The sequence below is a fragment of the Apium graveolens genome, chromosome 8, assembly GCF_009905375.1.
Source record: "Apium graveolens cultivar Ventura chromosome 8, ASM990537v1, whole genome shotgun sequence".
NCBI lineage: Eukaryota > Viridiplantae > Streptophyta > Magnoliopsida > Apiales > Apiaceae > Apium > Apium graveolens.
In genome coordinates this window covers 113,202,971-113,223,592 of record NC_133654.1, presented here as the reverse complement: position 1 = coordinate 113,223,592, position 20,622 = coordinate 113,202,971, and the positions used below count along the sequence as shown (strand labels likewise).

At 32.6% G+C, this 20,622-nt stretch overlaps 1 protein-coding gene across 1 annotated transcript; it reads right to left on the bottom strand.

The window, feature by feature from the left end:
• Positions 1–5,105: 5,105 nt before the first annotated feature.
• Positions 5,106–20,512, bottom strand: LOC141677117 (uncharacterized). The gene is made up of 4 exons (XM_074482875.1): positions 20,462–20,512; positions 19,730–19,984; positions 5,593–5,711; positions 5,106–5,220 (listed from the first exon to the last, which is right to left on the bottom strand). The coding sequence occupies exons 1-4, from the start codon at positions 20,499–20,501 to the stop codon at positions 5,215–5,217; spliced, it is 420 nt and encodes a 139-aa protein (XP_074338976.1). The 5' UTR covers positions 20,502–20,512; the 3' UTR covers positions 5,106–5,214.
• Between the last annotated feature and the right edge of the window lie 110 nt (positions 20,513–20,622).

Here is a 20,622-nt window from a genome sequence, read left to right as displayed (position 1 = left end):
CGATGTCGAGGGAGTTTCAAAGGTGATTATGTATAAGCTCGAGGAAGAGTGTGGGTCCATAGAATGATGGACGGGATAGCGAAAATATTTAGGCATGGGAAATACGAGGCTATAATGCTTAATGTTGATTTATATACGTATATGATTTGTTCTCCTATGACAAACCTCTATAGTTCAGAGGTAGGTTCCAAGCCAGATATTTTGTGGCAGTATATTTTTTTTTTCATATATACAATTCTCTTCAATTCGTTCTTTTCTCTTCTTTTCATTTCATGTAAGCTGAGAAGAACAACCCTTCCAGAAAGGGGAGGTATTGCCGAATGACTATCTATCTGTGTGATAGAAGCCTAGTAGGATACCAGCTATTGTTTAATTGCTTGTCAAGTACTAAAGGCTGGCCACCTTCTGTACTAACTAAGCGATATAACAAGTGTTCATGATCATAGTGATCTCTCAACAAATTCCTTTACTTCTATATGAAGGATTTAGCTTCCAAAGATAGAAGCAGCTGAAAAAGGAGTAGTAAAGTTATAGTGGTATTCAGAATGGAAACACGTTCATGATACTAAGGTTGACGTGGTTATTAAAAGGTTATAGAACACTAACGAGCAAAAGTGTAACCAGTATAATATTATGTACGGAAGATAGCAACGACTACGAACTGGAAAAGGATGGGTAGTGAGAAGCAAAAGATATAATGCTAGAAGCTATGATGAGAGCCGGTGCAATAGACTTGAAAGAATTTGGAATGATCACTTAACGCAGATTAAGTTATCTCACGATAATCGATCGTATGTTATTATCGAGGTATCGCCTTATGAGATCCTTGAGGGAAGACAATGTCGATCTCCCTTATGTTAGGATTAAGTTGTAGAGCGCAAGATGCTCGGACCCGCAGTTGTCCAAAGGACCAGGGATATAATAGATCTAATCAGAGGACGGCAGGTAGTAGCCCAAGATGGACATGATAAATATGTTGATTTGACACGAAAGGACAAAGAATAGGAAGTAGGGGACCTAGTGTTGTTATAGGTATTCCCTTGGAAAGGAAGGATGAGGTTCGGAAAGAAATGAAAGCTAAGTCCACGAATTGTTAGACCCTTGGATATATTAAGACATATTGGGAAGTTATCATATGAGCTAGCCCTAACCCCGAACATGTAACAAGTTTGTAACGTGTTTCACGTATCAATGTTAAGGAAGTGTAATTCAGATGCCAGATAAATAGGGGCATATGAGCGCATAGACATGCAACCCAACGTAACCTATATGGGGTAACCAGGAAGGGTTATAGAGTGAAAAGGAACAAGTGCTTAGGGGAAGGATTATCAAACTAGGCAGAGTTTGGTGGCAGGACCACAATGTGGGAAAATTGACTTGAGAGTTAGAAAGTGCAATATTAAGAAGGTATCCCTATTCATTTCTATCTGATTCCGGGACGGAATCCTTTTAAGGAGGGGAGACTGTAATAACCCCAATTTTTGAGAAATTTTGAAACCCTTATGAATAGTGTTTTTGCTGAACGAGAAAACTTTTCATGCCACACTATGTAGGGGTTCTTTATGGATATTCTGAGATTTTATTAGTACTCTATATGGTATATAAGTGTATGTAAATATCGTCAGAATCCAATTCCGAACACTTTGATTTTTCCCGGAAATCCACTAGATACGGAAAGAATTGAGAAAAAGGTAACAGGATAAAAAAGGATTTAAATTAAAGGATTATAGGAGAGGATCATAAAAGGAATATAATATATTGAGAAAGGTTAAGGGAACCTAAGTAATAAGATCCCGGGTATGATCCCTCAAACGATAAACGAGAACGAAAGATAAGCGAACCGTAAAACAAATAAGTGACCAAGAGACAAGCTTGTACAAGAAGCCAGGGATTGTGACATCATCAAACCACAAGGTGTGGACAAGTGGGAGCATTATGACATGTGCAAGGTGACATAGGCATGACAAAAAAGGAAGGAATTGTTGGATGATTGTAAACCACACAAAGTTCAAGGTTAGAAGGGTAATTAACCAAAAACAAAACCAAAACAACCTAGCTAGCCAAAACAAATCAAAGCAAACACAAAATTTTTCATTCTTCAAGCATTGCTCTCGGCTTTTCATCTTTTTCAAAGGAAGAAAAATCAAAAATCAAGTTCCAAGCATTGTTAAATCACAAGGTAATTATCTAAGCTTCCTTGTACATAGATATGGATATGCTATAAGTTTAAGCTCCTAATTCCTTCACAATCTCTTCCAATAAATCAAGGAAGAAGATGGTTAATAGTAACCTTCAAGAAATAACTTTAGTTTTCTTGAATTTTTATGAAAGATTAAGGTTATACAAGCAAGGATCAAGGTTCTTTAGGAATTCAAAGTTCTTGTGTTGTGTTAAAAAGCTTCAAGGAAGGTATAATCTCTTAACCAAGCTTTGTTATTGAATGTTAAGAGCATAATATGAGTATTGTAGTTCATGAGAGGCTTGATGGTTGTGTATGTAGAGATTAGTGAGTTTTGGGATGTTGTTGGATTGGTAAATGTTGTTGTTTTGATTAAAAGAACTTAAGTATGATTAAAGTTAAGCTTAGGCATAAGTATGAATGATTAAATTGAATTGGTTGGGGTTTTTATGATGTGATAAGGATGGATGTTGGTTGTATGTTGGATTTGAGGTTGATTTGGGATGGTTTTGAATGGTTTAAAATATTGGAAATCGCGTAAACATAGTCGTCGTAACGTCCGATTTTCTTTAGACTGTTTTTGTGCATAACATTAGGACCCGAGAACCCCCTGCTAAATTATGACAATTTCCATGTCTAGATAGCTCATGTTACGAGCTTCGTTTTGATATGTAGTTTGTTCGATTCCGATGCACGGTTTAGGAGAAACGACCGTTTCAAGTAACGGCATTTCGCGAACGAAACTTTTCCCCTCGCCTTACTTTGAAACATAGGTTAAAGACCAAAAAGGGTTAATTAATGTATGAAACATTTATGGTAAGTGTGTTAGGCAGTTGGTAAGACACTCGCGAAGGAATCGCCTTAAAACTCGTAAAGGTTAAATTATTAAAAATGGTGGAGCCGAGGGTACCCGGGTGACTTAAGCAAATCAGTAAGCGCAAAATGAGCGTTAGAGTCTGAGTTGGTTAGAGTATAGATTTACAAGTGACTTTGGTTTAATTCCAACTTACTTGTTGCTTATAGGTTACCAGACTCGTCCCGAGCCATTCGTAACCCCCAGTCGCTCAGGCAAGTTTTCTACCCGTTATACTGTTGTTGTGATGAATATATGTATATGCATTATCTTGCGATAGATGCATGTTGGTTAATTAGCAAATGTTGCGATATATTGAAGCATGCTGATATGGTATATATATGCATGCCTATTTCGTATTCTTGCCATATATATCTGTTGGTTCAGTTGATAATACCTATGCTAGAGAATAGCAGTAATTTGCATATACCCTTAGTATAGGGACCCAAAGGTGAAAACATTTTCTAAAACCGGGAGTCGAGGATCCCGAGTAGATTTTATATATATATATATATATATATATATATATATGGTTATAGTTTTCAAAACTATTAATCGAATAAGGTTTATTCGATAACTTTATTTTATTAATGAATATTATCTTGAATATTCATTCGAGGGCTTATGACTCCTTTTATTTTATTAATTGATTATTATTTGAATATTCATTTGAGGATGTATGACTCCGTTTATTTTATTTAATGAATATTATTTATAATATTCATTCGAGGTATTATGACTCCGCTTATTATTTAATAATATTCTTTATTTTATTAAAGAATAAGGTTTCGATAATCAAACTTATTTTCGATTATTCAAATAAAGATAGTACTTTCATATAAGTATATCTTTGGTTATTTAATATCCATTTCCAGTATATGTTTTAAAACTTCTACTTCGATTATTTTTATAAGGATTATTCTTTATGGGAATATTATTTAAATAATAATATTCAGATATTTTCTAATATATCGGGACTGATTTATTTCATTAAATCAGCTTTACTCCAAACATTCTTAAAAATGTTTTCGAGTCTTCAAAATGATTTTAAAAGTTAGAGCGGATCCCAAAACTCGTTTTCCGATTTAAGATCTTCCTTTCGAAGGAGACTTGAATATTCGCTCAAAATCTTAGGGATCCGGCTCTGTGATGTATTTTATATTCGCAACATGGTTGCTGTTTTGAGAAAACAATTTGATTACTTGCCCAATGTTCGGGAAGTAAGTCCATCTGATTGAGTCGGCATAAGCGACAGGCCGGGGTACGGTCTATGAATGTGTAAGTGGCTGGGTGGCACTCCATCAACGCGTGAGTGGCCGGGTAACGGTCTAGCGCGAGGTCCTAATGCGGCCAGGGTGATGACCGGTGAGGAATTCATCCATCTACAGTAGAAAAGGTTACTTATTGGTATCTTTGCCTGATCAGCAAGATATCTGGTTTATGCCAAAATTCTTTTCCTTCCAAATTCATTGGATATTGTAACTCTGTTCATACTTTACATGACAGAGGTTTTCAGGAAATGTATGGGAGATATATATGAATATATTTATATATCGGGTCTTAATGAAGTATCTCGTAACTTCATTATTTATAATGATATTCAAAGATTGAATCTATTCAAATCTTATCTTGTAGTCTCATCTATGTGATGAACTTTTGAAACTGATTATAACTTGAACGGGGGTAGTTCAAGTAGTATTTGGGAAAGATATAAGTATTTTGGGGTATCTTGTAACTTCATCTTTTAAACTTATATCTAGTTAATGATTATCTTATGCATGACAAAGATTTTCAGAAAAACGTTGAGACAAGGTTAGATATATGAGATCACCTTGCAACGATATTTTTATACAGTTATACACTGGAACTCTGTGTATATTATGCATGGAAGAGGACTTCCAAGATTTTGAAAAGTATATATGTATATATACTGAATATTTTGCGACTTCATCGCATTAAGATATCAAACTTGGTTCATTTCTTTTGACCAAGACTTTCATGAGTACTATGAGAAGGCTCATATATTGTAAATCATTATACATATTATTTTGGTGGGCTTGTTGCTCACCCTTGCTTTATTTCTTCATCACACAACAACAGTTAGGAAAGATGGCCAGACTCCAGCAGACCCAGCGCAAGCGCGTGGGAAGCGTCCCGCGTCTTCCCGTTGATGTTGTAGCTGCTATAGCTGCAGAGGTAGATCTATTGTAGATCAGACCATCTACTTTTGAGAATCAATTATGTATAATTATAACTTGTGGCAGATAATGGCAATTAACTGTAAATTTATCAAGAAATCATTTTGGGTTGTAATAACTTTTAAATTGTGGATTCAAAGACTTGTACTTATTTAAATTTCATCTCTGAGACTATAACGGGTTGTGGTGTGTGTTAGTGTGGGGTCACAGCATAAGGTTATTATTATTAATTAAGTGAAGTGATATTGTGGAAAGAAAGACCGTGACGACTCGGATCCCCGACCCCGGATCTGGGGGTGTTACAACAAGTGTGTATCAATGCTTATGAACAAGAATCAAAAGAGCGCAAGCGTGATAATAACCTGAAGAAATATCATTATTCTGGAATTATAATAGAGGAAAAGCTTGCCTTCTACGTGACTCACTTCAAATATGTCACCTTCGTCTATCACCGATTCAACATGCCTTGCTGGCTTAGCTTCTGTAAGAGAAATAGACTAGTTTAGTCAATTCGTACTTCAATTGCGTCTTGAAACGACTTCACATCGTTCATATTGTCTACCCATGCGCTTATAACTGACTCATATATTACATATTAACAAGTAAGACTTGATTAACCACATAATACACATAAGCACATAAGCACATAATCATTTTTATAGTTAAAATAATTTTTAGAATCAAAATTGACTCGCTGATCGCTCAACTGATCATTATCTAACTAGTTTCCTATTTTTCGGAATTTATCGGACTCGTCTCGGCACGCGATCCGGCTGATAATTAAACAAATAACAAAGTCAACTAATTTCTAGAAGAAATTAGGTTCTAATATTATTTTTAATGAAATTATTTCATTTTTCTGAGTCATATTTCATTTTTCTGAGTCAAAGGGCTTTCATTTCGCTCGAATCGGACTAACGGTCTAATTAATATCAATTAAACACAGATAATTCAATTTGTTATTCAATAAAAATAATTATTACTAATTTTTAAACCCTAAAATAATTTTTAACTAATTATTTAAGAAAATTCAGAACTAAAAATGATTTTTCTATAATTTTTGGAATTAAAATGAATATATTATGATTTATTGAAAATTATTTGATTAATTATCAAAATAATTAATCATTTTTAAATAATTAATATATAATAAATAAAATAATTAAATCTGATTTTTAGAAAATATTTTAGAATTATTTATAATAATAAATCAATTAATTAAATAATTAATTAATCAATTTATAAAATAAATAAAACTGATTTTTAAAATTAATAAAAATAAAATTCTAGAAACACCTGTCAGAATTCAAACTTTGACAATTTAGGATCAAAGCCGGGTATTTGATACGGGTCAAACGGGTCAATTCCGGGTCATGAAGAACATGACCGGAATTTTCCCAGAAACCGGCCACCAGAGCAAATTCTAGTGAGCCAATTTCAGGCCAAAAACAACACCGTTGGGTGTGTTTTTCACTGGGTTTTCATTCCTGGTAACTACATCAATCTATTTCCGACCAAAATAAACCAAAAACATCACGGAATCTTCATCTCCGATCACAACCGACGTCAACTCCGGCCAAATATCGAACTTCTGATTCTGTATATGAAACCCGATGATTTATAGTGCAAATCAAAGCTAAAGAACAATATAATGAAAGCCCTAACATTACACATACCAAAGATTCACAGAAATTATAGAGTTGTGATTTGAAAATCGAATATAAACCCTAATAATCGAACTTTGCTATCCATGTATCGTTTGTTCGATTAAACACCATGAATCGATTGCAAATAACATCAGGAAGCTATATCAATCATCAAAACATCATAATAACCCTTGAATCAAAAAGCCCTAATTCGAACATAAACCCTAGAAATCGAAAATAAAAATCGATGCATTAAAACGTGAAATTGATGCTAGAAACAGAAATAACAGATGAAAACCTTCGATTTGGATACTCGAACTGCTTGATTTGATGTTGTATTCAGTTCAAAATCACCGACTGATTCTTCGACCCGCAACTGTTTACCCAACCCGATTTGCAGAGAATTTGTGTATTTTCTGATTTTTAAGTACTTAATTAATAATAATTAAATAAAAATTAGGCTACTTATAGTAGTAAAATTAATACTCCTAATTAAAAATAAGGCCCTAATTCTACACTTTTTTAAAATTAATAAGCCCCTAATTTTACAATTTTTGAGTATTAAAATTTAATTTATAAATATTTTATATATACAATATATATGCCAAATTTCTCAAAAATTATGAATAATGCAAAAATTCAAGGAAATGGTATAAGTGAAAGTCCTATAATTTTATAAAAATAAAAATATGATTTTTGTGGGGGTTTTAACACCCAATGGGGCCCGGAAAAGTCATTTTTCGCGAAACGAGAAAATTTATAAAATACCTAGATGTTCAGAATAATGCGATGGTAGAAGCCATTAGATGAAAAATAAAGCCCATTATTTTATTTGAAATATCTGCTTTAAAATCATGAATTGTATCGTATAACTTTTGAAATGAAAGCTATAAATGCAAAAATAAAGTATCTGAAAAATATCTTAAAAATACCTGGACGACACAGAATGCACGAAACACATAGCAATTAGGGTTTGACAGTTAATTACACATAAATGACACATTAACACACATAATTTATTATAAGTATGATACAATACAGATGTAAATTTCCCAAACGTTACAGGTGGTTTACAAGAAATAGAGCGTACAACTCAAGTTCAAGGATATGATCAGGGTTCAAGGTTGAATAGTTTAAAGTGCTTGCAATATAAAACAAGAATTATTTTGAATACTAGCAATATGTTATAAGAAAGTTCATAAATGTTTGCAATATATCTTTAAGAAAGGTTTAGAAGTACTTCCCTTATCATAGATGATTTCCAACTTTACTTGTACTCATCTAACAGTTTTACTCATCAACCATTTTCCTTCTTTTTTTATGCCTTGCTTCTATTCATCAATCACTTGCCTACTCTTTCTATGCTTAAATTCTATTTACGGATCAGTGACTTTCTTTCTCTATACCTCGCTTACTCTTCTACGCATCACAAGTATCTATCAATACTCAATCTCATATCATTCTAATCGTCACATAGACGTCATAAGCTTTTATCTAACCTTCGTTTAACCCAAATCCGATTTACGGATTGAAAGTATAGCAAAAATCGTCAAACAATAACCACATAGGCATATAACACATCAATCAGATAGCACGTAGCACATAGCACGCAAGATATTCGATCAAAATAATTTTCCAAAAAAGATTCGGGGTAAAAATGATTTTCTAGATATTTAATACGAATTTTTGAACACTTTTCGGAGTTAAAGCGGGCCTCAGAATCATTTTATAATTAAATAATAGGGTTCGAATGCCCGAATATGACTTTAGAATAATTTTATAATAATTATCGAGCCTTAAAAATAATTTAAAATAATATTTTCAAGCTCGAAACCATTTTTCGGAATTTTTAAATCCAAAAAAATAAATAAATATAATTAATAATCAAATAAAAAATATTTAAGAACTAAATATATTAATTAATCAATTAACTTTTAAATTAATTGACTAATTAAATAATTAATTATCAACTAATATTAATTAATTAAATAATTAAGATTCATTTTTTAATTAATAATAATTTTTAGAAATTAAATAATGAATTTTTTGAATTTTAAAATAATAAAAATCAATTCCTGAAAATATTATAAAAAGAAAATACCATTTCTGAAAATAATTAAACACAAATATAATTTTTGAATTTTTTAGAAACAGGAATCTAAATTTTATAAATTTTTAAAACCAAAATACTGAATTTGTAAATCTGGGAAACTTCGGGTACTAAACGGTAGTTTCCTCGTCGTCTACCCCGATTTTTGCTCCGGTAGCCGGCCGCCATTAACGGCGGCCACCAAGCTTTCCGGCAACCAAAAACCTAGCCTAGAAATCATTCAAATCACTGGAAATCAGCTGTTGTTTTCCGGAAACATGTTCGTGCAATCAAAATTTTCAACAGGTCAACGAATCGGCCGAAATTTCAACTGGAAATTTTCGCCATCGTTCGAACCATTTTTCCGATGAGCCTCTTCCAGGAATACTCTATTAATCTAACCTATAGCATTCGACTGGTTTCTAGACAATCTACAATATGGTATAATCAATTTATAACAATAACTCCAAACACAGAAATACCCAAATTTTAATTAAAAATATTCAAAGCCATAAACCCTAGTTTAATAAACCGAGAATCAAACATCAATTTCAACATGTTATTGAACTCCAAATTAGTCATATAATATACCAAAATGACCAGGTGGAAAAGATCTACATGATTCAAGCATCAAATCACACAAACAACATGAAGAACAAAAATTCATATTTTAATAATTGAATAATTCAAATTCAAATAAATAAATAAGCAAATCATCTTGATTTCTGCACTAAAATGGTTGATTGATTTAGAAAGAACTTTTTGAGAGCTTCAATTTGATATATGGCACGCCCTAATCGGAATTCGATAACACCTTCGTTTGTGCGTTTGATTTTCAAGAACGCGGCGGTTAATTAGGGTTTTCTTTGTATCTTACTGGATTTTACTGTCTAATTATGAATATACGTGTAAATTGAAATAAGAAAAGTGCTATTTATATTTATGGAATATTAGTACGTGTTGGATCGCTTTGGATCGAAAAATACGTTGCTTAGCCGCTAAGTAACTGCAAAAACAATCCGATCGGATAACGTTTTGGATAAACATCATCCTGTTTTGGATAATTATCAAAAGTATTGGATAATCATCAAAACAAGACTTCTTATAAAATACTTGTACAAAGATAATGTTATCGAAAAGGGTTATCGTATCGAAAATTTTGCGCCGGGCCGCGCACAGGTCAAACCGTAATCCGGATCGAAAAAGTCAAAATACGAAAAATATCCGGAATTATTGGATAAGGTTAGCAAGGAGTTTTTGGAAGTTTCCGGTTGTAAAAACGCAAAAACGGTTGAAGTTAGACGATTCTCGGCTTTATAAAATAGTTTTGTAATTATTTAGAAAATAATTCATAAATTCATAAATCAATATAAAATCATATAACACTCCAAAAATTACCAGATGAATACCTTAATTACCTATATTTTATTCTGTACATAATAAAATTAATATACCTATACTTTACCACATATAAATATCCACATATAAATATCAATCATCAGATAATTCATAAAAAATCACATAATAATCATTTATCGATAAAAATAATTACACGCTATGTCCCGGATATTATAACATGTTTGTGTCCAAGATTTCAGTCAAATCCTAAAGAATCATATTTAATGGCTGCCAAGAAGATTTTCAGATATTTGAAGGGAACACCAAACTTGGGATAGTGGTACTCTAAGGGGACTGGTTTTAAAGCTGTTGGATACACATATACAGATTTTGCTAGATACAGGGTAGACAGAAAGAGTACAAGTGGAACCTGTCAATTCTTTGGTCAAAGACTTGTATCATGGTACAGTAAGAAACACCAATATGTGTCATCTTCCACAGCTGAGGCTGAATATATAGTTGCTGGAAGTTGTTGTGCTCAAGTGTTTTGGATTAGAAATCAACTAATGAATTATAGCCGAGTGTTATAAAAGATTCCAATCATGTGTGGCAATACCAGTGCAATATCTCTTGTTCCTAATATGGTTAATCATTCTAGAAATAAGCACATTGATGTAAGGTATAATTTTATTAGAGAACATGTTGCAAATGGTACGATTGAGCTTGTTTTTATTCCAACAGAAAAATGGTTAGCTGACATTTTCATTAAACCTTTGGATGAAGCAACTTTCACAAGACTTGTAAGTGAAATTGAAATATTAAATTCTTCATCCTAAAGGCAAGAACTCGGTTAACATGTTGCAGCAGACTAATTCTTGATAAATCAAAATAAATTTGATTTAATTAGGAATTAACTAGAATATGATTTATAAATATTTAAGAATTCTCTGTATAATTATTTTTCAAAATCTAGCTTGGAACTTTTCTAATTCTAAGAAAAATTGTCCAAATGTTAGTTCACATTATTAATATGTGAAATTAATATAAGACAGGTTCAAGAAAGATCAAAAATATGTAGAGAACTGAGTTCTCGATAAGTCTAAATGACTTGTCGATAAGTCACAAATTGACTTCTCGATAAGTCTTTTATGTCTTCTCGACAAATATTGTAGAGATCTCGATCTACTTCGATATGGAGTTCTCTACAGTTCAAGTTTTAGACTTCTCAATAACTCAGAAGTGAAACAATTTAATTCAATAAATTATTTCAGTAAAATACTTTTGATATAAAATTGAGTCTAATTTTATGTTGAATTCTACAATAGAAATTAGAATAATTTAGTCTGAAAAGGACAAACTGGATATTTATACAACATCTCGATAAGTCATTATCTAGTTCTCGATAAGAGTCAAGAAAGTGACATCTCGACATGAGTTCTCTATAAGTCATGTGACTTCTCTATAAGCATTTTGAACCGTTCATTCTTCTCTTGCCGATAAGTCACATATATACCCTATAAATACCCAGACATCTCGACATAACCCCTCTTTACGCTTTCGAGATCTCAATTGACCTAAAAAATGTGATTTTGCACCATTCTTAACTTTTCAAGCTTTTTTTCTCTAAAAAACACTTACTCATTAAAACCCAATCTCTTAAATGGCTGATAACAACGTAAGAGCTGTTATCCCAAAGGATGGAACCAACTATCTTACCTTTGTTGACCTAACACAGGCACCAGACAACTTCAAATATATTCTGAAGTTCATTGCTGATTCATATCTATCAGGAGCCTTAACCGTCAACCTAGTGCTTTACTTGGACGTTCTCAATGACTTCTGGAATATTGCAATCATTAACACCAACATCCATGAAAATCAAACAGTTTCCATGGTGGTTAACTAAACAATAAGGGGTGTGGCTGTTGCGTTCAATGCAAATTATATCAACAAAGCTTTGGGAATCTCTACTGACAATCTAGTTGAAGCTCCCACAACTCAAGAATTGGTTGAATTCATGGACTTCATCAATTACAGTAAGAAGATAGACCTGGCTAGGTTTAACAAGAAAAACCTGAGAATGGAGTGGTCTTTTGTTTTTGAGTCCATAATAAAGGAATTCATATGCAGAAAGACTGGTTATGATATCTTCAGTGTGGTCCAAAAGCTAGTGTATTCCATGGTCTACAACAAACATCTAAATGTTGGGAGCTTGATCTTGGAGGAGCTAAGAACCAGGCTAACCATGCCCTTGGTAAGTAGAGGTAAGGAGATTTTCTTCCCAAGGTTCATTATGTCTACCTTAAATCATAAAGTAAATGACATACATTTTCTAGAAGGTATAGATAGAAATCAAATATGCATTTGCAAACAAGTGTCCAAAATTCTATTTGGCTCACTAAATGTAAATAATCAAGTAAAGGTAAGTCTAAATTTCATCGACTTTATGTTAGGGAAATTTATTTAGAATTTACCCTTACCCAATGCTTAACATGAGAAGCAGTGTAATAGCTAGTACAACTATGGCATGTGGTCCTGTAGAAGAACCTTAACAGGACAACCCATAGGGGCCTACCACAGCTGAAAACCCTTCTTCAAAACCTTAAGGGGCTAGAAAACTAACTGCTTCATCCTCTCAAAAGGATGGATTTAGTAAAAAGAAGAGGGAGCAAACTAACCAAATGGTAGTTATTGAAACTGGTGAGGAATCTAGTTAGACAGTGTCACCCTTGGTCAAAAAGCCAAAGAAGCGAAAGAAAATAGAGCTGACTGTAACGACTGAGAAATTACACTGTTTAATATTATAATAAATGAGTATTATATGTTTTATTATATCATAAATAAGTATTGATCATAAAATATTAGCTATTATATGATGTATGTGTTCTGTATGGTCAAGATATTTTTTGGGTATTTTATTATGTGTTAAATGCATTTATATTAAAAGATATACTATCCACATTTCGTTTTAATAGTTGTTATTTCGTATAGAGCAATTGGACTTATTTTGCATCATATGACATATACCATATTGATTTTCCGAACTTCGAGTTAATTTAGAAAATGTCTCCTTTTGTAAAAAATGATTTTTTCGGGCCTCTACGGGTACTCAGAACCCCTCAAACATCATATTTTTATTTTTTATAAAATTATGGGACTTTCAAATATTTTATATCTTTGCATATTTGGCATATATTTTGTAATTATTTGAAACTAAAAATTTAAAAATGATTCCCCATAAATTATTAATTAAGGGCTAATTAATTTTACTAGGAGATATAATTAAGGCCTAAATTATAATTCGGGGTATTTTCAGTAAATATTAATAGGTTTATTTTATTAATTAATTATATAAAACTATAAAAAATCAGAAAAAATCAGATTATCTCTGAAACTTGGGGATTAGGGTTCTTGACCAACTTGGAGAATCAAACTGTGAGTTCTAGTGATTCTGAGATCCAAATAATATCATGTAAGTACTCAAATTGAAGCTCTCAATATGTTTTATCTCTTTATGTAATCAATTTCATGTACAGATTCACGGATTTTTTATTTTCATTTTAGGGTTCTTGACTAAAATTAGGGGTTTTTGATTCGAGAGTTATTTGATGAAACTGATGGTTCATATAACTTCATATGACTGTTTAAAGTCGATTTGCAACCTTAATTTCATTGAACTATAGCTAGGAAGTATGATTCGATTTCTAGGATTTATGAAATTTTTTGAACTGATCATTTTCAAGTTTGAGTTATCTGATATATATATATATGGTATTAGGGCTTTCCTGAATTGATTATATAGGTTATATGCTTTGTTTTGCAACCAAAATCATCAAGTTTGGTTAAGGATTGAGAAAAGTCGAGTTTCGCCGGAAAATCTTCGACTTTTGGCTGGAGATGGTTATTCCGGGATGATTGTGGTTAGATATTGTTTGACTAATGTTGGTGAAGTAATTTAGAATGGTTTGGGAGCAAAAAATGTACCAAACGGTACTTTTTTCCATGAACGGAGTTGGCCGGAATCGTCGCCGAATTCTGGGTTCTTGGTGACCCGAATTTGTTCTTTGTGACCCGGTTCCTAACCTAATTCTCACCCGGTTTTGATCAAATAATTCCCCAATCCAATTTCAGAAATCTGTTTTTGGATTTTGTATTTTTATTTTTATTTTTATAAATTCAAAAATCAGTTTATTTATTTAAAAAAATTTATTAATTAATTAATTTAATTATTTTATAAATAAATCTAAATTATTTAAAAATAATTTCCAAAATTTGAAATTTTATTTATTTATAATTATTATTTATTTAAATTGATTAATTATTTTGTTAATTAATCAGTTTATTTAAATAATTTTTTTTAAATTCATTTAATCTCCAAAAATTATGAAAAATCATTTTTAATTCTGATTTTTCCTAATTAATTATTTTGAAATATAAATAATATTTAATTAATTTGAATAATCAATTATTTTGATTAATAATTAGATTATTCTTATTAATTGAATCGTTTGTCCGTTTCTAATGAAACGAACGCTTCTAAAATCAGAAAAATGATATGTTTTCGACAATAATAGTTTTAAATCCCAATTTCTTTCGGAAACGAGTTGGCTTTTGATATTTATTCATTTATTGAACCAATTAATTAGGAATATGAGTTAAATAATTCTAAAAATTAGAATGTGAGTCAGATATTGTTCAATAATATGAATAATGACTCGATTTTAATTCTAAAATATTTTAATTGAATTGAGTGACTATCTGACTTACGTGATTTGTGATTTATGTGGTTAATTGAGTCTTAAATGCTATTTTTAATTATTATACGAGTTGATTATTATTGCACGGGTAGACGATAAGGGATAAGCGAATATGGATTGATGTACAAATAAGGTACAAGTCAATTGAATTGATATCTTTCCTTTATAGATACGAATCAAGCAAGGGAGTAAAGCTAGGGCTAGATAGCAGTAGTAGATTGGATATAGATCGTGTATCAGGAAAGATTTCTCCCCTATTCTAATTCAAAATAGTAAACTGCTATATTCATTCCTTTACCTGATACAATTTCTTGATATATTGAACATATAACCCCCATTCAAGTTCATTGCAATTCAGTTACTGTTTTTTATCATACTTTTATCTTAAGTTCTAATTATCCTAGATAAGTTGAATACCTCTATATATATTCCAATAGATTACACATTATCTATACCTGGATACAAATCGTGATGTTGAGATAACATTAAAATATACCGATTGTTCCGGATGTTTACCTTATGGATTAAATGGTTACGAATAGGGTCAGGGATGGACTGGACCCTTTCTTATTATGCCAGAATGGGCCTGGATACCCGATATGATGGTGGATCTTTTTCGATTGGCATAGATCTATACTATATCTTGACTAATCAGTAGGTTATAGTACATATGTTGGTTCTTGTTTCCAGTCTAGTTTGTTGTTGATCGCCGATAGCGGCCTTCCTTATTCATTACAGAAATAAAGAGATACCAATGGAAATTGCTTATCTATTTTTTATCAGATTCACCTGATTTACTTTTATGATAATGATATATATATACATATTGTGGACTTGCTAAGCAATTCTGGCTCAGACTTGTTGTTACTCACATTTATCTTTCAGTATAGCTTGAGAATGAATCTTATTCAGACACGGGTAATATAGAAGCGAGTAAAAAGGCGGGACCCTCTGGAACCAAGAGTGTTAATTCCATCCAAGAAGAGAGTTTTGAGTTACCAGATCAGGTTTAGTTTGAATAGTTCTTGTGTGTGTTTGAATAAAATGAAAAGAGTTTTAAAACATGTTTAGACTGTGGGGTTTGTAATAAATAGAGATGTTTGTGAGAATTTGAATTTGAGATGTAATAATAGTAGTATTGTGTTCTTGTCTTCATACCTTGACCTTAAAGATCTCGAGTAGTAGTAGAAAGGGGTTAAATGTATGTTTATATATTTATTATACAGGTCGATTTATGTTGATAATTTCCAAGTAACCCCCAGATCTAGACCCCAGATTCGGAGGGCATTATAGTTTGGCATCAGAGCTGTAGGTTTTGGTCCCTGAAACAAGAACACTAGGATTAAGATAGGATAGGAAGATCACATAAAATAGGAATAGAGTTGTAATGGTTTCTAGTAGGATATTTTAGGGAATATGATAGGATTTTGTGGATTTTAGGGATAGAAGGTTAATTTTTTCTTATATCATGGTTATTTTATTAGACTGAGACATCTTCCGAGCGCAGACGTATGGAGCAGGCACCTGTAGTTCCACCAGCTCCGGTACCAGACCAGATAGATTACCCATCGGGATTTGAGCCACAGCCATCACTGGTAGTTGCCCTATTCCCTTTGGTTGTCTATGCACTAGCTCCAGACATATTTCAGATGCCCCATATAGAAGAGATGGGTGAGCAGGAGGTCGATCAGCTAGTTATTCCACTAGACCTCATTCCATAGATGGTACAACAGGACTTAGCCGAGGCTCTTGAAGTTGCATCGATGGGATCTGTTGGACATATTGGAGAGCCGCACACTGTTCCATACAGAGAGTATGCCAGCATGAGGGAGTCCACACTTATTCAGAGAACTGACGTGCAATCAGACTTATTGATGTGATACTAGTGTCACTTCGTCAGAAGGTAGATCGATCACCGCCAGGCTTTTGAGGACATGGCTAGGCTGATAGATACTGGATGTATGATATGTATGATATGTTAATAGAGGCAAGCGTAGATAGTACTAGTGAGATTAGGTGTGTATATCTCATAGTTTTGGTTTGTAGTCGGCAACTAGTAGATGATAGTGTTTTGTATCAAGCACTCACACATGTTACTGGTGTTGATATATACTAGACCTTTTGCAACCTCTTTTCTTTTGTTTATTTAAACTCCAGTTTTTGCATTACTCACATATCTTAATTTATCCTGTAGTCCATTTCCATACTTTCAAATTGTGTTTGACCTGTGAGAGGACAAGCAGATTATTTGATAATGATGTATTGTGCAACAGGACTGTTAAAAAATGTTTAATTTATTTAAATCCTGTTCCAGTAAAAGTTAAATTATTTCTTTATTTACTAATTATCAATTATTTAATGGATTATTAAATAAATTATTTGTCTTATCACCAGAAAAATGGCACCCAAGAGAAAAACCAGATCAGAGACTTCAAACAATGACCCTGAAGAACAGACTAATCACATTATGAACTAGATGCTAATTTGACGCAACAACAAATGGCCATGATGCAACAATAAATACAACAACAACAACAACAACAACAATTCCAAAAATAATGGATGATGCATCAACAACAACCTCAAAATCCACCACAAATACCACAACAAGTTGTACCCATTGTTACTTTCAAACAGTTTCAGGCAGTAAAGCCACCAGAGTTCGAAGATTCCGCAGATCCGAGTAAATCCTGGACATGGCTGAAGGAAGTTGAGAAAGCGTTTGCATTAATGAAAGTTGAGGCAGATCAAAAGACTGAATTTGCAAGGTACTTTCAGAAAGGAAAAGCTAATTGTTGGTGGGAATCAAAGAGGGCTCTTGAAGGTAATGAGATTGTGGCATGGGATAAATTTACTAAATTATTTTTGTGGAAAAGTTTTTCCCACGCTCTATGAAGAATCAGATGGAATTAAAGTTTATAGAGTTGAAGCAAGGGAACTTTTCAGTGACAGAGTATGAGGCAAAGTTTACCGCGTTTTCTAGGTTTGTGCCGGAGAAAGTAGACACGGAAGAAAAGCAAGCGAGGAGATTTCAATAGGGGTTGAAATATCAGTTTGATGAATGGTTAGGATGCTTTTACAAGAATGAGAAATGCTAAATTAGCTAAAAGATTAAGAGAGAGAGAAAGAGAGATTGAGAGATAGAGAGATAAAATGCATGCTAGGGAAAAGGCTGAGAGGGAAGCTAATGAATTGAAATATGCATAAGAGATTGAGATGTTTGAGTAGAGGTCTAATGACCCAAAGGCAAAAGGGTTGAGTAGAGTTTCTCGTGGTTATGTGTTTCTGAATCTTAAAACTCCTAGATTATCAAGGTTTGGAATTTAATATCTTGACAGTTACTTACTTAAGGAAGGGCTCAAACTGGTTGAAGCTCTAAGAGGAACTGAAATAATTGAAGAACTTGGGTTACTGGTCAGACTCAAAGATTTGATTAGAGAACAACCGGGATATGAGAAATTTAGGTGACCTTGTAAATTCTTGTTCTGACAATAAATGCAAAAATGTATACAATTTGTACCTTGTTAATTTATTTGTTTTTGCTTAAATTTCAGCTTGGGGTTAGTCTTGATATCAAGCCTGAATTTGTGAAAAGTAATCTTCTGACAAATTGGGGGAGATTGTTATGCAAGACATGCCTGTACATAACAAGACTAAGTCACCTACAACCCTAAGGATAAGTTGTATGATAATCTCATTGTATTCTGTATTTGTATTTCTTGAGTATGTAGAAATGCTAAGTAGATTAGACTGAAGGATTTTTCTATGGACATCCATCAAGCTAAGGAAAAACTCTGGAAGAAAATCAATCTCGATCATGCCTCAGAGAGAAGTATAGAAGCGTCGAGTTGAATAACATTGTTCTAGGAAAAATGTTATAAGTCAAATATCGACAAGTCACAGATCAAGGAATATAGAGATGTATGTCGAGAAGTCAAAAATGGCTTGTAGAGAAGTCCCAAGAGATATTAAAGAACTAGAGATATCGACAAGTCAAAAGCTTATGTAGAGAATTTGAGATATCGACAAGTCAAAAGCTTATTAGAGAATTGGAGATATCGACAAGATGAAATCTACTTGTTGAGAACTGGAGATATCGACAAGTCAAAAGGTTATGTAGAGAACTAGAGATACCGACAAGTCATAACACTTATCGAGAAGTAGAAATATCGATAAGTTATTTTACATATCGATATGTGACATCTCTATGCAAGAAAAGAGATATCGATAAACAACTTCAGAATTCAGAATACAGAAAACTTGAAAATCCAAGATTATCAGTCAACAAACAATTCTATCACTGAACTGGAAATCCTACAAATGCAGCTTGCAGAATGCATTTATTGTAATATTCCTAGATGCATTTACTGTTATTCAACTTGAAACACATAAAAATAATATACATTTATACCAAGATGAACAACATTATCCAATTATATTTTTAAACAGGTAATAATAGTATATAGGTATCATGAAAATAAAACCTTTTGGCGGTGTACCTGTACCATTCACGAGCACTCTGCATTTTTTATTAACTGGTGCAACTTGCAAGGTATTGGAAATATATAAATATTGTACCAATAGATGATTTAAACAATCAAAACAGATAAAAACAATTAAAGACAGAATGAAGTTTTTTCAAATTTAATACATGTAGTATAACTCATACCACTTGCATCCGAGGTCCATTGAAATCCATGATTCTCATTATTTTCAAGAATTACGTGACCAAGAGATAGCAGTGTGTTTGATATAAAAAATGTAATCCTGTAAATAAAACCTATAACAAAAATTAGGATATAATAATTGTGGATAAACATACTATTAGAAACGCGCGGCAACAGAGACTGTGTATTGGTGTTATGTTTATTAAGTTGGAGGACATTAGAAGATGAATTGTTACTACGGATTTGCTGCAATGAACCTGCAAATGAAATCATACAGACATCAGAACTCATACAAACAAAGTGCTTATATAAGCCAATATGAACACCAACCAATTGGAGATACATTCTCCTTGTCCTTGGACATATTTTGCATGTTAATCATTCTGTTATGTAAAAACCTGTCGAGGGCGGAAACACGGTTGGGACGAATAAAACATGTACATAAATTACCAAATCAAAGGACCGTACGCAAATATGTAAAATTAAACATAAGACATTAAAGAAACATTTGCCAGGCTGCGTAATGTTCTTGTTGAAGGCATGTAGCTGAGAATCAACATTTACGGAATTGGTAGAAAGATACATTACAGAATCATAAAATACATGATCATTCCCATGAACGAAACTACGATGCTTCGAAACTGCTATGATACATATTTTAAAAAACCAAACATCATAACATACATGTTAAACGAATACATAGAGGTGCCGATGAATATGTGAAACGTAATTACCATTATTAATGTTCTGATGCAACCCATCTCGTTCATGCATGTGACGGGATGTATTGGACTTCTCCCCATCAGTATGACGACTACTACCACGATCCATTAACCTGTAAACTAAGAAAAGATAAATGGATGAGAAATTTCTAAATAATTTTGTTTTCTCTCTT

Bases quoted from the DNA above. Each gene is read 5' to 3' on its own strand.
- LOC141677117 (XM_074482875.1), bottom strand. From the start codon at position 20,501: ATGCATGAACGAGATGGGTTGCATCAGAACATTAATAATG. The intron at 19,985-20,461 runs GTAATTACGTTT...TTTCATTTGCAG, and splicing joins GCATCAGAACATTAATAATG to GTTCATTGCAGCAAATCCGT. The intron at 5,712-19,729 runs GTATGAGTTATA...TTTCTCTTACAG, and splicing joins ATGGACCTCGGATGCAAGTG to AAGCTAAGCCAGCAAGGCAT.